General features: G+C 33.6%; 1 protein-coding gene across 8 annotated transcripts in view; it reads left to right on the top strand.

The window, feature by feature from the left end:
- Positions 1-20,575, top strand: part of VPS54 (VPS54 subunit of GARP complex) — a 105,963-nt gene that overhangs the window by 36,289 nt on the left and 49,099 nt on the right. For all 8 annotated transcript variants that reach the window (XR_007471078.1, XR_004477361.2, XM_033407214.2 and 5 more), the window contains exons 5-10: positions 1,759-1,793; positions 3,858-3,989; positions 7,148-7,533; positions 15,483-15,609; positions 16,587-16,694; positions 19,218-19,273. Coding sequence is in view for 6 of the 8 variants with exons in the window: in XM_033407214.2 (XP_033263105.1) it covers positions 1,759-1,793; positions 3,858-3,989; positions 7,148-7,533; positions 15,483-15,609; positions 16,587-16,694; positions 19,218-19,273 (844 nt within the window). In the remaining 2 variants the exon portion in view is untranslated. The remainder of the gene's footprint in view (positions 1-1,758; positions 1,794-3,857; positions 3,990-7,147; positions 7,534-15,482; positions 15,610-16,586; positions 16,695-19,217; positions 19,274-20,575) is intronic.

Here is a 20,575-nt window from a genome sequence, read left to right on the forward strand (position 1 = left end):
GCAGTATAGAGTTACAAAATATTTTAAACCAGACATGATCAGAGTTATGATTATATATTTCACTGTGAAAGAAGTTGTGGGTAGTAAATTTATAGATGATGATAAAACTGGAGGCAAGAATACAGTAGAAGCCTATTGCAGTAATACAAGTGAGAAATCATGTGTTCCTTATAGCAGTTATAATGAGGATAGAGAGGAAATTAGGTCTTTAAGAGATGCCGCAGAAATGGAGGCACAGGTTTTGGTGGTCAGTCATTTGTTAGTAATGGAGCAAGATGATTCAAGGATGATTCCCACATTTCTTGCTTGGGCAGCTGGCTAGGTGAGAAAGGTAGTATTGGAGAAGGAAGTTTGGAGGAGATAGAGGCTGGTTTAATTGAAGTTTTGCATAGAAGGAGGAGTCTGGTATGCAACCCAGAGCTCAGGAAAGAGATCTAGGCTGGAGATACAAGTATGATAGACATTATCATAGACAGTATGCTAGACAATAGCATGGTAGTTGAATCCAAGGGCACAGGTGGGATCACCCGGGAGGATGTGAGTAGTAAGGAGAAGAGAACTGATGATAGAACACTAGGAGGCTGTCACATTTAAGAAGGAGTAGAAAATGTACCTGTGAAGGAGACTAAAAAGAAGTAGTCAGAGAGATAGGAGAGTCAACCAAGAGAGAGTTCCACCTTAGAGATGGAAGGTAGTTAGAATTTCAAAGAAGTGCGAATAATTAGTCTACAGTGTCAGAATACTTCAGGGATAGATCAGGTTTGCACTCTGAGAAATCTCTGTGGATTTGGCAATTTGGGAGATCTTAGGGAGAACATTTAGACTGGAGTAGTAGTTACAGAAATTTCAATACTATGTATTAAGGAGTGAGTACAAGAGTAGGAAGTGGAGACTGCCAATATGGATGTGACTTGAAGATTTGAAATGTTAAGGTATTGACTAGAGGGAACAGAATCCCTCTAGTTTGTTTCTACTAGCAGTTGTGCTAGAAGAATGTTTTTGCATGGCCAGGATTAGATGAGGCAAGAGAGGTATCTGCATAATACTGAGAGGAGTGCTTCCTTAAATTTTGCACCTGAGGTTCTCCCTTGCCTCAACCTACTCTAGGCCCTGAGTTTTATCTTTCTTCTTCTTCTTCTTTTTTAATCGAAGAGAACTGAGCATGTTTATATGCAGAGAGAAAAGAGCTATTAAAATGTTAAAGATATGGAGAGGCAGGGTAATTGATGCGAGCTCAGAGAAGAGGCAGGAGAGGATGGAGTCTGAGTACAGAAAGCTTAGTTTTGGAAAGGAGGGTACTTTGTCTGAAATCTGATTGGTGAGACGAAGATAAAGGAGGTTCATTTGCAAGAAGTTTGTAGAGGATACAAACTAAGATGTCTAAGAAGAAAACTACTACGGCATTAAAAATTTTTTTGATCATAGGAAATACTGGATGGGATGGTGGATCTTTTGAACAATAAAAATAGCATTTCTATAAGATAGCACCAAGCTTTCTGTGTCCATTTAAAAAAGACTTGAATACATTTAGTTGTTTTATTGCTACTAAACAATTGATTAAAATTATTTGAAACATACTCACTGCTTTGCCTACTCCTAGGTATACAGAAGGTGTTTGATATTTGTTGAAGAAAGAAACTTAAATCGTTATTTAATTGTGACCTAGTATAGTATTGAATCTGTCAAAATATATTTTATGGAAATAAAATGAAAACAAGTTTTAAAAAATCATATTTTCCCTTTTCCATTTTAAAATAGATAAATCCAGGACAGATCTGGAGCAAGTACCTAAGGTAACAAAACCTAAAAAATGAGAATACAGCTTTTTAATATTTGATCTTTAATTTTGCCTTGTAAGAAGCTTTCACTGGGCTGTTTTCTGATGCTTTGACCACTTTGCCTCTTCTGGGACTTTCTTACTTTTCTTCTCTCTCTTTTGCATGATCAATCTCTTCTTTATCACCAAAACCTACAAATATGTTTAAATGTTTTCATTTTAAAATATAATTTTATTGGTCTTATTACCCCTCCAAATTATTAGGGATATTTTCTTTGTATGAAGAATTTTGTAGAGATGTGTGATAGATGAGTGTTTTTTTGTTTTTCTTTTTTTTTCTGGGGAAGGAGTCCATTGCATTCATCATATTCTCAAAGAGGTCTGTGATAATTGCTCTTTAGGGTGCAAAGAGACAGAAGGATGAAAGACAGAAACAAAAAGGAAAGGGCAGTCATTTTTAAAGTTCTTTGATTCCTACAAAATAAAATTCAAACTGTAATTTAAGGCCCTTAATTATTCACTTCCATCATAGGCACACTCTTAACTTTTGCCTACTAATCTTTACACATTCTTTACTTCAGCCAGACTTTTTTGCTGGCTCCATGCTTTACTTGCAGTGTTCCTTTAGCCTGGAAGACTTTTCTCTTATCTCCCCATATCTAATCCTTTATAGTTTTTGCTTAAATGACAACTTTACATGAATACATTTCCTCCAAATGAAGATCATTGGCCCCTTTGCCAAACTGCCATAGCATTTTATCTAGACCCCTGCCTTCCCTTTTAAGGCATTTGTCACTCTTTCCCTCATAAAATATTTATGTATATATTTTATCACATCCCTTGGGCTAAAGATCCTTGAGATTAGGACCTCTGGAATAATTTAGCTTTGTTTCCACCTTAGTGCCTAGCATAAGAGTAAAATCATAGATAGTCAACATTTATTGAATTAATCAATACTTTCAGTTATACTAGAGGGACTAGAAAATATACTCATGTCCCTAGTTATATTTCCCTATCACATTCATACTAATTTTTGCATATGGGTCATATGAATCAGTGAATATAATATAATATAACATAGAAATTAATTGATTAAACCATGTTTCAGGCCTTATGCTATGTGCTGGAATAGAAAGATTAATAATCTATAAATCCAGTCTTATAGGAACATATGGTCTGGGGGAGATATACATATTAAGTAAAAATATTTATGAAATATGAGATAAATAAGTATACATGGTATACTTGTGTTTAGAGATGGGGTTAAATAAATTTTGTGAAGTATGAGATAAATAAAACTCTTAATGCCATTCTAAGAGAGTTTGGTCTGTCAGTCATGGGAATCCATTGAGAGATTTAAAAAGAGAAGTTAATTCAGTTATAATTGCATTTTAAAGATATATGGAGGATAGATTAGGGAAGGACATCAGTAAGTAGACATTTACTATAATCCAGAGATAATGAGGAGCTGCAGAAATACTGTGGAGATAGAGTAGAGAGGAGATTCAAGTGATAATGAGGAAATATTAATGGTAGTACTTGGTGCGCAGATGGATGTGGTATACAAGGGAAAGGAGCAGTCTCTTCATAAAATTGAATTTGTTTTGGTTTTAAAATTTAGTGTATGTCTAATCTAAAAAAGAAAGTTTGAAAGAATTTTGAGCAAGAGAAAATAGAAATATAAGTATAGAGATATTGATATTTGACATTTTTAAAAAACCACTATCAGTGGGAAATAATACAGAAATTTTAGGATAAGTATGATATCTCCCTTTTGTATGTGCCCAGTGGGACTGCATTCGTGAGTTTGACCAGGTAGTAATGGAATGACCATCTCTGTTGGTAAAGGCAAAAAAACATTTTTCTATCTTTCATGAGCATTTTTAGCTTGATGAAACATTATTTATATATTTTTCTTCTACAGATTTTTGTATAAATAACTCAACTTATTATCACTTGCTTTTTCTGTATATGCCTGAGATTCAAGTTAATTATTGTTTAATGGTCTTATGATGTTAGAAGGGATAATGGATGTAAAGAAAATGTTTATCTAATTGAGGGAAATGCATTTTTTTAATAGATTTTTATGAAACCAGATTTTGCCTTGGACGATTCCTTAACTTTTAATTCAGTTTTACCATGGTCTCATTTTAATACTGCTGGTGGAAAAGGAAATCGTGATGCAGCTTCCTCAAAGTTGCTACAAGAAAAGGTAGTTTCTTTTTTACTTTTCCCATGTAGAAAACTATTTTAATTAAGTGGTACTGTTTGTGTGAGTTCAGAGTTAGTTATTTAGTAGGCACTAATTCCTTTAATTTCATCTTTATTGTTACTGATAATTAGAACCCTTCAGATCTTAACTGATAAAGTAATAGCACTTTGTGTCAATGCAATACAAGTTGTGCTGTTGAAAAAGGAAAAGGTTATTGTTTGAGTGCTTCTTATCTGAAACAGCAGTTGATAGCAATCTCAATTGAAAGGATGTATTAGATAACACAATTAATTGTTTTACATTTATTCCAAACAGTATATTGGCTAATTTTATATTCTTTATGACTTAAAGCACAGAAAATTAACTTTTCCTGAGGTACTATTTTTCCTCGTTTACACATAGTAATGATGATTATTTTGAAGCAAAAATAGCATCGTTAAAAAATGCCTTGTTCCTTTAGCTTTGCAAAGCATAGCATTTTGCGTGTTATTAGTCAGCAGTTTTTCAAAATTTTACAGTGTTCTATATTTCAGAAGTCAACATCTTGAAAGTCATTTAAAATGTAAAACTTTAAACATAACTCATAGATCAAGAATCTTTTAAAACTGGAATAGGAAGTAAAGACCTTTGATCTCTGTTCTTTCTTAGCATTCAGTTTAGAGCTTTTCTAAAACTGACTGTGGTTCCTAAACTGAGATGAAAGCATTTCATTTTAGTCAGGCGACAGCTCTTGGCAGTCTGAAAGCTTGCCTCAGGTAGACTATTCAATAAGTTGGGTCCAGTCCTCAGGAACTGAAGAAAGGGCTACTTAGGGAGGAGAGGAGAAGAAATGTGGGGAAAGAATCGTGAGTATTCCGTTTCTCACAGTTGAAAATGAAAATGAATTCACTTTTTTTTTTTTTGGCAACATTTTCATCTATAAAGATTTTCCTTGAGTAAGAATAAATTCACAAATCTTATGAAAACAATGGATATATAGACACAGACTCACTCCCAGACTACGTTTTCACATTCCAAGTATATCCCCTGGTAGAATACCTTAAAAGAGAAAAACAACAAAAGCCAATAAAAATTTCACCAATCTATACAGATACTTTTAGGAATACTTTAAAAACTGTTCCCTTTATAGAATTTTACTCGGAAATGAATTATGAAAATATTATGCCTTTGAAAAGAATAGATCAATGGAGTATTGATAAATTGCAGAAATCTTTGAAATTCAAATGAAACAATTTTCTCATGCTAAATGTTTAAAGTGACTAAAGTAATGGAAATTTTTTTTTTTTTGGTAAGTTGCAGAATCAGCTTTATTACATTTACATTTTGTCTCCTCATTCTGCTCTGTTCTTAGAAAAGGAATGGAAGACAGGATTCCAAGACAGGATTCAAACTCACTGTATGATTGACAGCACCCATTTTATCTTGCTAGTTTTAAAGAGGGGATGCTACAACCAGGATTAGGGAAATTTTTGTCCTATTGTAGTACTGCTACCCAAAGTGCTGGTCTGCGATGAGACAATGAGTTTGCTCTAGAACGTACATCATTTCACTGCTTCCTTCATTAAGAAAGTCTTTCTATGAAAAAGCAATACCGTGGGCTTAGTGATGTAGTTGATTTAATTTCCAGCAGAGTTCCTCATTTCATCATGGACCTGTTAAACAGTTCACAAACTGGCAGCAGCATATAAACTGCATTCTGAGTACCCCTGTCCTACAGGAGTTACTTTTTGTCCATTTTCTGAAGATTGAGTCTATTTTAGCTTGTGATGTACCTAAGTACCTTCATCCCCATATTGCTTTTTAGGTAAATAAATGAACAGCTGTTGAAGGTAAAAAGAACAACAGCAAAAGAGTATAAATGCAACAGATTTAAACTATAGAAGAATGTCTTGTTTGTAACCTATTATATATTATAATAGATTATTGAAGGAGCTGTATTGAAGATATGCATGATCCTGCATGGTTTTAATGAGACAGGCTTGGTGACCAAATAATCCTCTAATTTTATGAGTCCTAAATGTTGAAAGCCCATTAACCCTTTAACACTACAAATTCTCCTGAGATGTTCAGAGATAATTCTTAAAGTTTGAGCTATAGGAAGAATAGGAAGAATCTAGAAGTAAAAAAGTGGGAGAGAAATGGAAAAATAATATAGCCAAAGAAGGCATATGCAGTTATGAAGGAAGAAAAGACAACTCAAGTTTTAGAAGTCCATATTTGAAATTAGAAAGCATTCTTAATACATGTTACTCCAGGAATTAATTTTGGTAGTATTACAAATAAGATATATATGAACTAATTGTTTCAGTCAACTGTTTAAGAGGAAAACACATTGGAAATAAACTGAGTTTTATAAATTGATAAAAGAATAATTGTTGAAATGTGAAATTAACAGCTTAAAAAAAAAAGATCCAGGTGAATTCTAGTACTCTCTGTAATTTGTGGCTGGATCACCAATCTGTCTTTCATGAATTCTCTAACGTTTTGAGGCAGCATGGTACAGTAGAAAGAACTTCACTTTTTGAGTTAGACAAACCTGGGTTCGAATTTCAGTTTTTTTACTTACTAATCATATGACTTTATTCAAGTTATTTAATGTTTCTGAGCCTCATTGTCCTCAACTGTAAAATAAAATAATAATAATACCTGTATTCCAAGATTGTTAAAATTAGAAGATGATGTATATAAAATACCAGTGCCTGGTACATAGAAAGCCAGTAAATGGTAACTATAATCATCTTTCAGTCAGATAAATGATACATTATATTGGTGATGGCAGTGACGTGTGGAGGTTAAGGAACTCAATCATTCTGTCTCAGATCTTGGAACTTCTAAAACTAGATTATAATCTGAGATGACTGTGGGCTACTTTTACTCTCTAGAAAGTAGTTGGTGTCTGGAGGACAGTAATGGCAGGAGCAGAGGAAGAAGGTAAATCACCTTCTATGCTTTTGTCTTACATTTATTAATTTTGGGCTCTACCTTTCATCTCCCTTCTATTTTGTATGCCTAGTATCAAGCATCACATAATCAAACAGTTCACACAGTGGGATTTAAAATGCATGTAGAAATATTGTATCGTTTTCAGAAAGTATTTGGGTAGTTAAGGTATACTTATAATATGCTGTGATTTTTTTTTCTTTTCCTTTCCTCTTAAGCTGAGCCATTATCTGGATATTGTGGAAGTAAACATTGCTCACCAGATCTCTCTACGTTCAGAAGCATTTTTTCATGCAATGACCTCTCAACACGAATTGCAGGACTACCTCAAGAAAACTTCCCAGGCTGTAAAAATGCTTCGAGATAAAATTGCACAGATTGATAAAGTAATGTGTGAAGGATCACTACACATTTTAAGACTGGCACTTACCAGAAATAATTGTGTTAAAGTATACAATAAACTGAAATTAATGGCCACTGTACACCAGACTCAGCCTACAGTACAGGTGTTGTTATCTACTTCTGAATTTGTCGGAGCATTGGACTTAATAGCAACAACGCAAGAGGTTCTACAGCAGGAACTTCAGGGCATTCACAGCTTCCGGTATGTCCATTAAGTAAGCCATTAGAAATAATGTTAGAACTTTCTAAAGGATAAATTTTAGTGTGTAACGTTAGCTGAAAATCTATGAATGTGTTAGAGTTACAAGGGTATTTTTTTCTTCCAGATTGATCTGTTTAATAATGTTATCATTCTGATATTTTAGTCTTACTAAAACAAAAATCATAAGGACCAATATTTACAGAGACATTTGGATAAAGAAGTAAAATTAAATTTTCTAGCAGATGAAATCAACGAAGGGCCAGTCACAGCTATATTTTGAAAATGTTGAAGTAGTTTTGTGTCAAGATAATAGATAAAGGTGGAAAAAGGAATACTAGTATAGCTGAAATTAAGTTCATTTTAAAAGCCATTGAATAAATTTTAAATTAGATAATTATTAAAATTCATTTCTCATTTACAGTCTATCACATTGCAAAAAATTCCACACGATGATGGAAAAGACCCAATTTCTTCCAAGTTTTTATTTTGAAAATACCTTTAAGATTAGGGTTTTAGTTATTTTATGTGAGATCATGTCATATGTTTAATTTACAGATTACACCAATTGTAAGCCATCAAAATTTCATTCAGTTAAGCAGGCTTGCAGTTTCCTTGTTGAAGTTCCTATCTGCTGGGAAACATTATACTACTGAGTGACTACAAAGAAGTTTTATGGGAGATGTGCTCTGTAACTTAATATATTCTGGAAAGGTTATCTTTAATATAAGTTTATTTTAATTGAATTATAAGTTCTTATTGACTAAGGATATGTAATTGGAATATTTATTTTGAAAGCACTTTTAAAAAGTTGGCCCAATTTTAATTATGCAAGTGAATGATTGATTCATTTATTCAAGAAATGGTATTGATTACATGACAGACACCAGGCAGAATACTGGGAATATAGCCATGAACAAAGCAGAGATGCTTTCTGCTCTGTTTCTACAATTTATTTGATAGGAGGGAGACAGAAATTACTGGGTAGTTATTATACAGTACAGTACAGTACGATGATGAAGTACAGATTACTATGGATCCTAACCTTAGGGGAAGAACCTTATCCAGACTTGGATGTTTACAGAAAAAGTTTGGATCACAAACCTCTTTGAGAATCTATTGAAAGCTGTGGATGGACCTTCTTTCCATAAAAATATACCTGTACATAAAATTTTGCAATCAATTTTGGGTGGTTTGTAGTCCTTTGAGGCCTACTTTGGATTTCTCAGCATGGGAACCCAGGGTGACTAAATGATTTTTAGTTTCCCCTTTACCTCTGAAAATTTAAATATTTCTCTTTTTTGAATGTGTATATGGCATATATTTTTAAAATAAATAATATTAATTTTGTCAGTATTTTAGCAAAATGGACTTCTGTAATGACAGAAGCTGTGTTTTTTCTTGTCACCACTATATTATATGAATTTGATGAATATTGGGAGCTGTTTCTAGAAAGTAGAGTGCTTTATCCTCTGAATAGAGCAATAGAAGCAAAGATTAAATGCTTGCCTGCTAAACACAAATTCTGAAACTGTTCTCATTTTTACTCCAAAGGTCATGCAGTTTATTTTATTTCATTTTCCTGACTCATAAGTTTATGCCTAATAATACTGATGAAAAATTTAGTTCTCCAAAGCTATCTGGAAAATATTTAAGAACAGGGTTGGATATTTATTCCCAGTAGATTATGATTTATCAGAAGGCAGAATGAAAATTTTATAATCTTTTAATTATCTTGAGCTCAAGAAAGAGTTTACCTTTATTTTCATCCTTACTTTTTTTGTTTGTACCTTAACTCAAAGGACAAAATATTCTTCATAAAAAAGTGTATATGATTTTTTAAAAGACTTTCAAATATTCTGATTATCTATGTTTTGTTTTTTTGTTTTTCTTTGTTGTTTTTTTTTTTTTGCGGTATGTGGGCCTCTCACTGTTGTGGCCTCTCCTGTCGCGGAGCACAGGCTCCAGACGCGCAGGCTCAGCGGCCATGGCTCACGGGCCCAGGCGCTCCGCGGCATGTGGGATCTTCCCGGACTGGGGCACGAACCCGTGTCCTCTGCATCGGCAGGCGGACTCTCAACCTCTGCGCTACCAGGGAAGCCCCTGATTATCTATGTTTTACTCAAATATCTACTATTATTTTTTTTAGAACCTGCACATTTGTAAAGAGTGTTTATTCTTCATATAAAATATAATATATATGAAAATATATTTGAACCTTGATATCTTGAAGGTTTCGTATAGAAAAGATTCAGTTACCTTGAAATTCAGGGATATAATGTTGTTATTTTCTGTTTCTTACTGTAAAGTTTTATGTAGAAACTTCAGTTTTCACCACTGTTAATTTTTTTTTCTTTATTACTTACTACCACCATTACTGTACTACTGCCACCACTACAAAACCTAAGAACGTTTTTTGAATACTTTGGTATTCTGTACCAGTGCTAAGAACATTGCATATATTATTTGATACCCCTCCCCACTCCAAAAAAACCCTTCTATGAAATAGATAGTTTTATCCCCATTTTAATAGATAAGGAAACTAGAGCATTGAAAATCTTAGATAACTTGCTCCAAGTCATACAGCAAGTTATAAAACAGTAGAGTCAAGATTCAACCCAGATCTCATCGGACCCAAGAGTTATGTATACTTTTTAATATATTTGATTGAGGTTTTGTAGGACCTCAAATACATCACTCTGAACATCAGTGCTAATTTTCTAGTGCAATAGATGTTAAACTGTGGGCAACTGAGTTGGAGGTTTGCTGAGCTAGGAATCTACCATAGTAATAGATTTTAGGATAAAAATTAATGAAACTAGTTTTTCTACTCGTACGTCGTCGTCTTCTCCTTCTTCTCCTTCTTCTTCTCCTCCTCCTCCTCCTCCCTCTCCCCCCTCCCCCTCCTCCTCCTCTTCTTCTTCTTCTTCCTTCTTCATTTCTTCTCCTTCTTCTCCTCCTTCTCCTCCTCCTCCTTCTTCTTCTCCTTCTCCTCCTCCTCTCCCCCTCCCTCTTCTCCTTCTTCTCCTTCTCCTCCTTCTCCTCCTTCTCCTTCTTCTCCTTCTTCTCCTCCTCCTCCCCTCCCCCTCCCCTCCTCCTTCTCCTCCCCCTCCCCTCCTCCTTCTCCTCCCCCTCCTCCTCCCCCTCCTCCTCCTCCTTCTCCTCCCCTCCCCCCTCCTCCTCCCTCTTCTCCTTCTTCTCCTCCTTCCCCTCCTCCTTCTCCTCCTTCTTCTCCTCCCCTCCTCCTCTCCCCCTCCCCCTCCCCCTCTTCCCCTCCCCCTCCTCCTCCCTCTTCTTCTTCTTCTTCTTCTTCTTGAAAGAAAAGGTGGAAAACATTCAGAGTTAATTATAGGTTCTAGCTTATTATGATTTCATTGATCAGAGGCCACCTTGGGATTCCACTTAAGGGATTTTTAGTAGTAGGATTGGAAGTAGTATTTTTAGTAGTAGGATTGGAAGTAGTAAAAGGTATTTAACATCTTCTTTACTCCTATATAATCTCCCATAATTTAGATCTTGAAAACATTATGATATGAAAACATCCACATTGTGTGCTCTGAGGTGAAGCCAAAACAACAGATTTTCTGCTATTTGATGAAACTAGTATTACTGTAGGGTTTATTGATATGTAAGTTTCTGTGATAAAAGCAACACAAAGGTCATTGTAGTGAACCCACAGCTTAGTAGAAGTTCTGAATTCATGTACAAATTGAGGCATATTAAAGTAGAAAGTATTAGAATTGCTCCAATTTGTTTAGCTGGATATATGAGCCTATGTACTTTTTCAGAAAGTGATTTTTAGTTACTTGTCTGTCATTTCAGGAGATTTCTTTCACCACTGTAAAGTATTATATGTGATTATTAGGATACATACTTTTAAAATGAACTGTTAGCAGATTTATCTATTAAATATTTTTGGTAAGGTTAATAATAATATACAGGCCAGTATAATTGCATCTATTGTTAAAGTAGTCTAAAATATTTTAAAAACAGCAAGGATGAATAGGTGAATCCTATAAAACACTAATTCTAGAAATTTTATTTAGGGATTTGCTTAGACAAATCTTTTTATATATGTTATCATATACCTGTGAGTACATAATAAATACTATTTGATGTTAGTATTGAGATTCATATCTGCTCTTCTTTATTATATTTGTCAGACTTGAAAATTACTCAAGATGTGTAAAAATGAAGCTACTCAGTTATTTTTGACAATATCTGACGTTAAATAGAACGTCACATTTAAGTTATTAGGCTGAAATGATAGAGTTTTATTACTTTGATGCCCAAACATCAGTAGATACAGTCCTATGGACTTCCTACCATAATTCTTTGTTGGGATTTGCTGAAGACTATTTGTACCTGAAGGTAACACATACTTGGGTGTTAACCTCTAGTCTGCATTTAAAAGGAATTTTTGATCTTTATAAAAATCAATTAACTGAGAACGAAGCAATGTTAAATTTATGTGTGGATTCATATCCTACCCTATTACTGCTTTTTAAAACTTATTGAAAACTGAAACATACACAAAAATAGAGGAAATTATATGAAGAGAGTTATATGAAGCTGGATAAATTGCATATCACCTGTGAGTTATTAACTCATAGCCAACTTGGTTTTCTCTATATGCCTCCCCCTACTCCTGGATTATTTTGAAACAAATCCAAAACATGATTTCATTTCATCCATAAGTATTTCATTATGTATCTCTGAAAGATAAAGATCTTTAAAAACATAACTCGAATATCATTCATAGTTTCAAATAGCTAGTCAGTGTTCAGATTTTCCTATTTCTCTCAAAATTCTTTTCACAGTGTATTTGTTGAAACAGGATCCAAATAATAACAACTGTATATTACAATTGGTTGATATATTTCAAATGTCTTTTGATATATAGTTCTCCATTCTTCTCATTTTCTCCCTTTCAAAATATTTATTGAAGAAATTGAGTTGTCTTTGTAGTGCTTCTCACAGTCTGGATTTTGCCAACTGCATCCCCATGTTTAGTGTGTTTTCCTTTTACTTGTATTTTCTATAAACTGGTAGTTAGATTTAAAGCCTTGATCAGATTTAAGTTTTTCTTTTTGGTAAGAGTACCTAATAGGTGTATTTCAGCCAAGAGGCATATATCTGGTTGTCTCTATTTTCCATGAAATTAGCAGCCATTTGGTGATCATTGCCTAGATTTATCATCTCATTATGGGTTGCAAATCATGATATTCTAATTCTAAACTTCCTTATTCGTTTGTTAATGGAATATTTCTATAAAGCCATATTTCTCCATAACAATTACTTGGTAATTCTGAAGGACAGTTCTTACAAGGATAGGCAAGATAAAGTCTAGGTTCTTTTCCTTTATTTAGCAGTTTTTAAAATAATGAACTGAAAAATGTAGCATCTTCCAAATGTTTTATAAACACATGGATTTATATATATTTGAAGTATTAAGGTTTTTTTTAATCGATGTTCATATTGTCCTATCTTTTGTAGGAACCTCCTCAAGTCCTTTTGATTCTATGAGTAGTCATTAATGGTTTTCTTCATGTTATGACAGGATATTCATATTATACATTTTCTGCTCCATATTTGTAAACTGCCATTTCTCTAAGGAGCCCTAGTTTCTTTTAGTAGGAAATGGTATTTAGAAATTACAATCTAGGTATCAGAGGTGTTCCTTGCTACTGGACTGGTCATGATCTCTAGGCCTTTTTAGTGGGAAGAGCTAGAAAATAATTTTCCCTCTTTTTCTTAAGGTATATCCCTTGTGGTATGAATGGATAAATTACTGTGTTTTAAAGTCACTTGAAATAATTCCTCTTTGTGTAGATTTGCCTGTACTTTGATACATAGTTAAGTTCATTTGTTTCATTTGCTTTTGATATTCAAGGATTGCTGTTTTTAAATGTACTATTGTTTTACAACTATGTTAAGTAGTTACATAGTTCCAAAGTCAAATCTATAAAACAAAAAATATTCAGAGAAATTTAACTTCTATCTTGGTTCTCTTCCTCTGTACCTACTCCTACAAGTCATTTAAAAAAGTTTTAGTTTATGTTTATTTATCCATCTCTCTGTCTGTCCCTCATCTTAGATAAGCATTAGCATACTGTACATACTTTTCTCCACCGTGGGGTTTTTATCTTACAGTATATACCCTGTAGATCATGCTACAGTATGCATTCTCAATGGGGGATATCACCCAAAGGGGGGAAAAGTTTGTTCTTGAAGGGTGAAAAAAACTCTTGGATTTTACAATGGTTTGTGGCCCTCCAAAGACCACAGTACATAAACGGATTTACAGTATATCTGTGATATTAAAACTTCATGGGGAGTGATTAGAAATAAAAATGTCTGAAAAGACTTTTTAAGGGGGCAGTAGTTGAGAAACTGCTCTGTAGCAGTATATAGTATATTAATTGGTATTCCTCGATTCTTTTAAAAGTGTTATAGGGTCTATTATGATATATTTAACTAGCCTTCTGTTGGTCAGCATTTGGGTTGTTTCCATTCCTTTGCAATTACCAACAGTGCTGCAATGAATGTATGTTCTTTTGTCATTTACCAGTGTATCTTTGAGATGGATTCTGAGAAGTCAGATTCCTAGGTCAAAGGCTAATTGCCTATGTAATTTTGCAAGACACTGCCAAATTCCTTTTATGGCAGTGTTTTAGTTTGTAAGAGTGGATATGTTATAAATTAGTTTATTGTGAGATGTTGTCACCATTTATGAGAACCTTATCAGACTTCTAATTAGCTGTGAGAAATATAATTTTCATATTGCAAAAAGCACATTTATGTTATTTCACTTATCAGATTTTTTCTAAAAGTATCACTGCACTACTTACCATATTGTTGTTGTTCATAAAAGAAGAACAACGGATCTGTCTAAAAGGTCACATGCTTTAATTTTTTTTAATGTGCTATATCTGGTCATAGTAAAGACAGTTGCTAACATTAAGGGCTTGTTTTTCAAGTAAATGTAGCATAAACTTTTAAAATGTTTTTATAATTAATTATAAATGTTTACATTTAAGATAAATTTCACTTAATTTTTGAAATGCCTTGGACCAACTAGATTACCTAGGTTTCTTCAACCCATTGTTTTTATGAAACTATTAGATTGTGTGGCAAAAATCCCTTTGGATATGACGGTATTCATCCTTAGTGCCCTTCAGAGCAGGGATTAACTACCTGGGACCACTCTTGTCACTTACTTTTTCTAGGGAGAAGGTTCCAAATCTCTTTAGTAATACTTGCCCTCACCACCCCTACAACTCTGCCAAAATTAGAGTCCTGCTCACTTTAACCCTAGCCAGGATCTGCAGGTACTGAAGAGGTGGACTAAAAAGGAACATCATACTTCATGAGAAGAAGTTCCATGGATAGATTATAGCTCAGTGACTTTAGATCTTCACTCATGTGTTCTAATGACTTTAATGGCCTGAGGGATATTGCACAGTAACTCAAACTGATTCTGACGGAGGTTGAGCTGAGTCAGTCTCGCCTGTAGTCCTTCAAATATTTATAGGTACCCAGAACAGGGCCTGGTGCATAGTAAGCGCTTGTATTTATTGCATACGTGAATGGCTGGGGAGCTACTGACATTTATATTCAGTAAGTGGTTAATGAGGAAAGGACTTAGAATATCTGAATATTTTGTCTGTGAAAAGCAGACTAAAAAGCAGTCATGAAGTTTTCTAGAACCAAGTTTCCTATAGTATATTTAACTGTTTGGAGGTTAAGATATACAGAGAAAAATAGAATTTGGGAGATGATGTGAAACTGTCGCAGTTATTTTTGTTAAGTTAAAAGACTGTATTTTACTAAAACATCACCTTGTTGCACAAGTACTGTCAGCTAGAAAAGTTTTGCTGACGGGTTCCCTTGATCGTGGAGTAAATCTGGGTTTTTAATAAATGAGGTAACATTTCCCTCTTCCTTTGTAGGCATTTGGGATCACAGCTTTGTGAATTAGAAAAACTGATAGATAAAATGATGATTGCAGAATTTTCTACTTATTCTCACAGTGACTTAAATAGACCATTGGAAGATGACTGTCAAATTTTAGAAGAGGTATGTCTTTTGAACTGTAGAATGAAATTGATGTCATTGCTTAGTGTTATTTCCTAACAGCCTTAGTTTAGAACACATTCTCCTCAGGTTATAGTGAGCAAAATTATCTTCAATATCAAGCCTGTGAGACCTATGAAATCTTTCACTAAGTATGTGACTTTAGGAAGCACACAGTTGTTTATTATCCTGTGAAATTAGAGAATAAATAATTTTGTAGCTTAATTAGAAATGGGAGTTAAAATGAAGTCTTTATATGGCTTACTACCCAAGTTCCAAATATAGATATAGGATGTAGATATAGAATGAATTAACTTATATCCATGTATATGCATGTATTGGAGTGTGTCTTTTATAAAAAGTGATCATTATTATATGGTAACTTATCAGTCATTCACATTCACTGAGCACCTATTATGAACATGTTTTATGCATATGCATGTACAAATATATCATATTTGGTAACTTATCTAGTAACTTCTCAATGCTGATTATTGCCAAGAATTTGTAAAGAATCCAAAAAGCCCTGATAGCAGCCTAAGTAGTTAAAGAGATTTTTGTAAATGTTAGCAGTTAATGCTCCACAAATAATCCAGGTCATCATTCCAGTCTTCTAGACCACTAATTAGAAAGCACCGGGCTCATAGAGTATTTATTGGTCATCAGGGTTTCAGAATAATACTTTCTAGCTACTTACTGAAACTAGACCAAAATATACTCATATTGTTTTGTCCCCAAACCAGCTTCATTTGATCCACTATAGTAGGATAGGATTTACCTGTTTTAGAATAATGACTCCAAAAATCTGATGACAAGATTGCTATGGAAAGGGGTTTTTAAGCCTTTTAGAAAATACCAAAAGGAGGATAGAGATTTGAGGGTCAAACAATAAAACCCTTGACGTTGATTATTTCTACCTCTAAGTGAGATTATTTTGTATTTGAATTTTGACATTGTATACCCTTCTTTTATTTTAACAGGAAAGACTAGTATCTCTTGTATTTGGACTTTTAAAACAAAGAAAACTTAATTTTTTAGAAATATATAGTGAAGAAATGATTATTACAGCAAAGAATATCATTAAACAGGTAATTATACTTTTTTATTTGATATATTTTCATCTAGAATCTTTTGTGAAGTTTATTTTTACATGATCCTGTAATAATACATGCAGTATCATAGTAATATTTTCTCATTTATTAAAAAATTTTAAATATAGAAAAATAGAAGAAAGAAAAACATAGCCCTACCAGTCAAAAAGATTATCACTTTAAGAATATTTCTAGGGCTTCCCTGGTGGCGCAGTGGTTGGGAGTCCACCTGCCGATGCAGGGGACACGGGTTCGTGCCCCCATCCGGGAAGATCCCACATGCCGCGGAGCAGCTGGGCCCGTGAGCCATGGCTGCTGGGCCTGTGCGTCCGGAGCCTGTGCACTGCAGCGGGAGAGGCCACAGCAGTGAGAGGGCCCCGTACCGAAAAAAAAAAAAAAAGAATATTTCTAAGCATAAGTTGTTACTGGTGTTTATCATTGGTGCTCTCATACTGTATATATAATTTTGAATTGTATTATATATTTCCGTTTGAATCATAACATAAGCATTTGCTTATAAGCCTTCAGAAATATCACTTTTAATGGTTGTATAAAATTCCATCAACGTTATGTTAGTTAAACCTGTTTAAACTTTCCTCTGTGTTAAATATTTAGGTCATTTTCATTTCGGTACTATAAAGAGCACTGTGACAAACATCTTTGGTATGCTTTGGTATAAAGTCTTGTTTGTTTGGTTTCTCATATTTAAGACTATTTTTCTTATAACTGATTCCTGAAGTGGAACTATTGGTCAGAGAGTGAAATGTATTTTTAAATTGTTTGATACATAGAGCTGAATTGCTTTTTTTCTAAAAACGTTTTACCAATAGTATATACTTTCACCAGCGTTTCTTCTTACTCTGATCTCTAAGAAATTATAATTGTAAACTAAAATCTATTTGTTTTTTTTTTAGTCTTCCCTGATTTTTTTCCCAAGCTAATTGGTATTTATTACAACACAATTGGCATAAAGTGATAAAGTGGAATTGTCAGACATTTTACATCTGCATTACTTTTAGAAATTAAAAGAAAAAGCTTACCATCTACAATGCTATCAAAGTTTCAGTATTTGTCATCTACTCATTAGAAAGTAGATATACATTTTAAGGTTATTTCAGTTTTAAAGATGTGAAATTCAAGTTGCCGCTATATTTCATGAGATACAATTTTTTTCCATAAGCAGTTTTTTTTTTACATCTTTATTGGAGTACAATTGCTTTACAATGTTGTGTTAGTTTCCTCTGTACAACAAAGTGAATCAGCTATATGTATACACTTCCCTGATTTTTGTTTTGACTTTCTATTCAGATAAATCTCATTCTCTGAACTTTAGTTTTTCTGTGTGTGAAAAAGAACAATTTTGAATGAATTTCTTAGGCTTAATTGATCATCATCATTAGGTTGAATGTACATTTCTTAGTTTTTAATGTTTAAATAAAACAAGCAAGAAAAATGTTACAATCGCCCCATCTTTTACCTCTTTCAAACATTGACTAAAACACCATATTTTAAAATTATCACTACCACTTCCAAAAATTGTTGATAACTAGCACTAAATATACATGTATATTATAGCTTAGCAATTCTACTTCTAGGTAATTTACCCAACAGAAATTCATACCTAGGCTCACCAAAGACAGCACAAGCATTCCATGGCAGCATATTTGTAATAAAAAACCGGAAAAACTCAAATTTTATCATCAGTAAAAAAGATAAATAGAATTGTAGCATATTTACATCATTGAATACTATACAGCAATGAGAATGAATAAACTACATGGAACAACATGGATATTCACATACATAAGGTGGAGCCAAAGAAGCCAGACACGGAAGAGTACACACTGTATGATTCCACTTACGTAAAATTCAAACACGGGCAAAATTAATCTGTGGTGTTAGAAATCAGGATAGTAATGTCTTTTGGGAGGAAGTAGTGACCAGGAGGGGAGCAGGAGGGGCTTACTGGTAATATTCAATTTCATAATCTGAGCTCTGGTTAAATAGGTGCACTCCATTTATAAAAAAAATATTGAGCTATAAACATAATTTGTACAGTTTTCTGTATGTATATTATACTTTTAAACAGTTTTTAAAAACTGCTGTTTTAATTCCTAGACTTCTAAAGTCTGAGCATTTATTTTTTAAAACCTTAAACTGTTGCACGTGTTGCAAGGAAGTGTGACCTCCAAAATGAATTTCTTTTGGAATTTTAGTATGGGGCTTAAACCATGTCCTAAGTATTATAGTTCTATGGGGGTTTTGTGTGTGTGCGTGTGTGTTTGTGTGTGAACAGTTTTAAATAGTAGGAAATTGTGATTAATACAGTTCAAGCATACCCTGGAATAATTATTTAATAGGGTAAAGGTAATGCTGCAGTTTTTTTAAACACCTTGAGGTGTAAGAGGAGAAGTTTGGTCAAATAATTATAGTCATTGAGGCCCTTATTAATATACAAATGAACATGTAGTACTTAAAGTTCTAAAGACATTAATCAAATTTTTTTCTTAAATTTTGCAGTGTGTGATTAATAAAGTTTCACAAATAGAAGACATAGACACAGATGTTGTTTTGAAGTAAGTATAAATATTAAGTTGGGGTTACCAGTCAGGGAAAAGATAACGCATTAGAATAATCTAAGGAGGATTTAGTTCAGGAATTATTTGCTAAGGTGTGGGCAGAGTGTAGGAAAATCACAAGTGATAGTGAAGTACCTTTAAGGGACAAAGAAAGAGAGCAGTTAATGGAATTCAGGAGAAGAAGATGTAAGTAGCTGAAAAAAAAAAAGTCTTTTAGTAGTTGAAGTGATCTTCAGTGGAGGGAGGCAGTCATCCTGAGGTAACCCCTCAGGGATGGAGACGGACTATTAGCACCTTTCCTCCTTTCAGTCTTTTGTAAGGGCTCCTCACTGGCCAAGCCCAGCAGGTCAGCCTCCCAGGGCAGAGAGAGGGTGGAGAGGATACAACGTCACATGGAGGGTGGAAATTGAAGAGGAGTAGCGGTGTTAAATTTAAATTATTTAGCTATATAATTAAAACCCAGTTAGCTTTGAGAAGTTTGAGTACATGATTTTGAATTGCCCATGTCTATAATTTTTTGTTTTCCCCTTGAAATAACTATTCTTATTTTAAGGAGAACAGTGATAAATATTTTATGACTATGAATTTCTTGTTCATATAGGTATCTAAACTTTATTAACTGGTCTAAGATATGAATAGTAATATGGATAACTGTAAAACTTCTCTGGGCCAGACTCATAGAATGAGGATTGTGGAGTTTTAATTTCCACACTATTACCTAGTGAAAGCTCAGTTTCAGAATTAGTTGAAGCAATCCTAATAATGCAGGGATCACTAGTAGCTGGAAAAATTAAGTTACTGGACCTTTGCTAAAAGCCCTATATACATGGAGAGTCAGTTATTTTTAATATTTTTCTTCCCTAGGGAATTTTCTCAACTTAGAGAACATCCTATATCTCAAGTGTATAGGAGTATCTTTTGAGAATAAAGTCCTAGGTGTAGCAGCATTAATTAAAAATTTGGAGTAATAAGTCATTGTAGTACTCTAAAATATCTTTATGGATTTCTATTTTTTTATTAATTTTTAATCTTAAAGTTGATTGATGTCAGTTATAAAAATATTGGCTGTACTATTATGTATTGTAATATTTAGTATATATATAATATATATGTAACTAATACAATATTGGCTAATACTTACATAGCACTGTGCATTGTTCTGAGTCCTTCGTATTAACTCAGTTTATATTCACAGCTACCATATAAGGTAGGTTCTACGTATTTAAAATGAGAAAATTAGATCATGGAGGAGTTAAGTCATTTGTCCAGAGTCACACAACTAGTAAGTGGCAGGGCTGG

The sequence above is a fragment of the Orcinus orca genome, chromosome 13 (genome assembly GCF_937001465.1).
Source record: "Orcinus orca chromosome 13, mOrcOrc1.1, whole genome shotgun sequence".
Lineage (NCBI taxonomy): Eukaryota > Metazoa > Chordata > Mammalia > Artiodactyla > Delphinidae > Orcinus > Orcinus orca.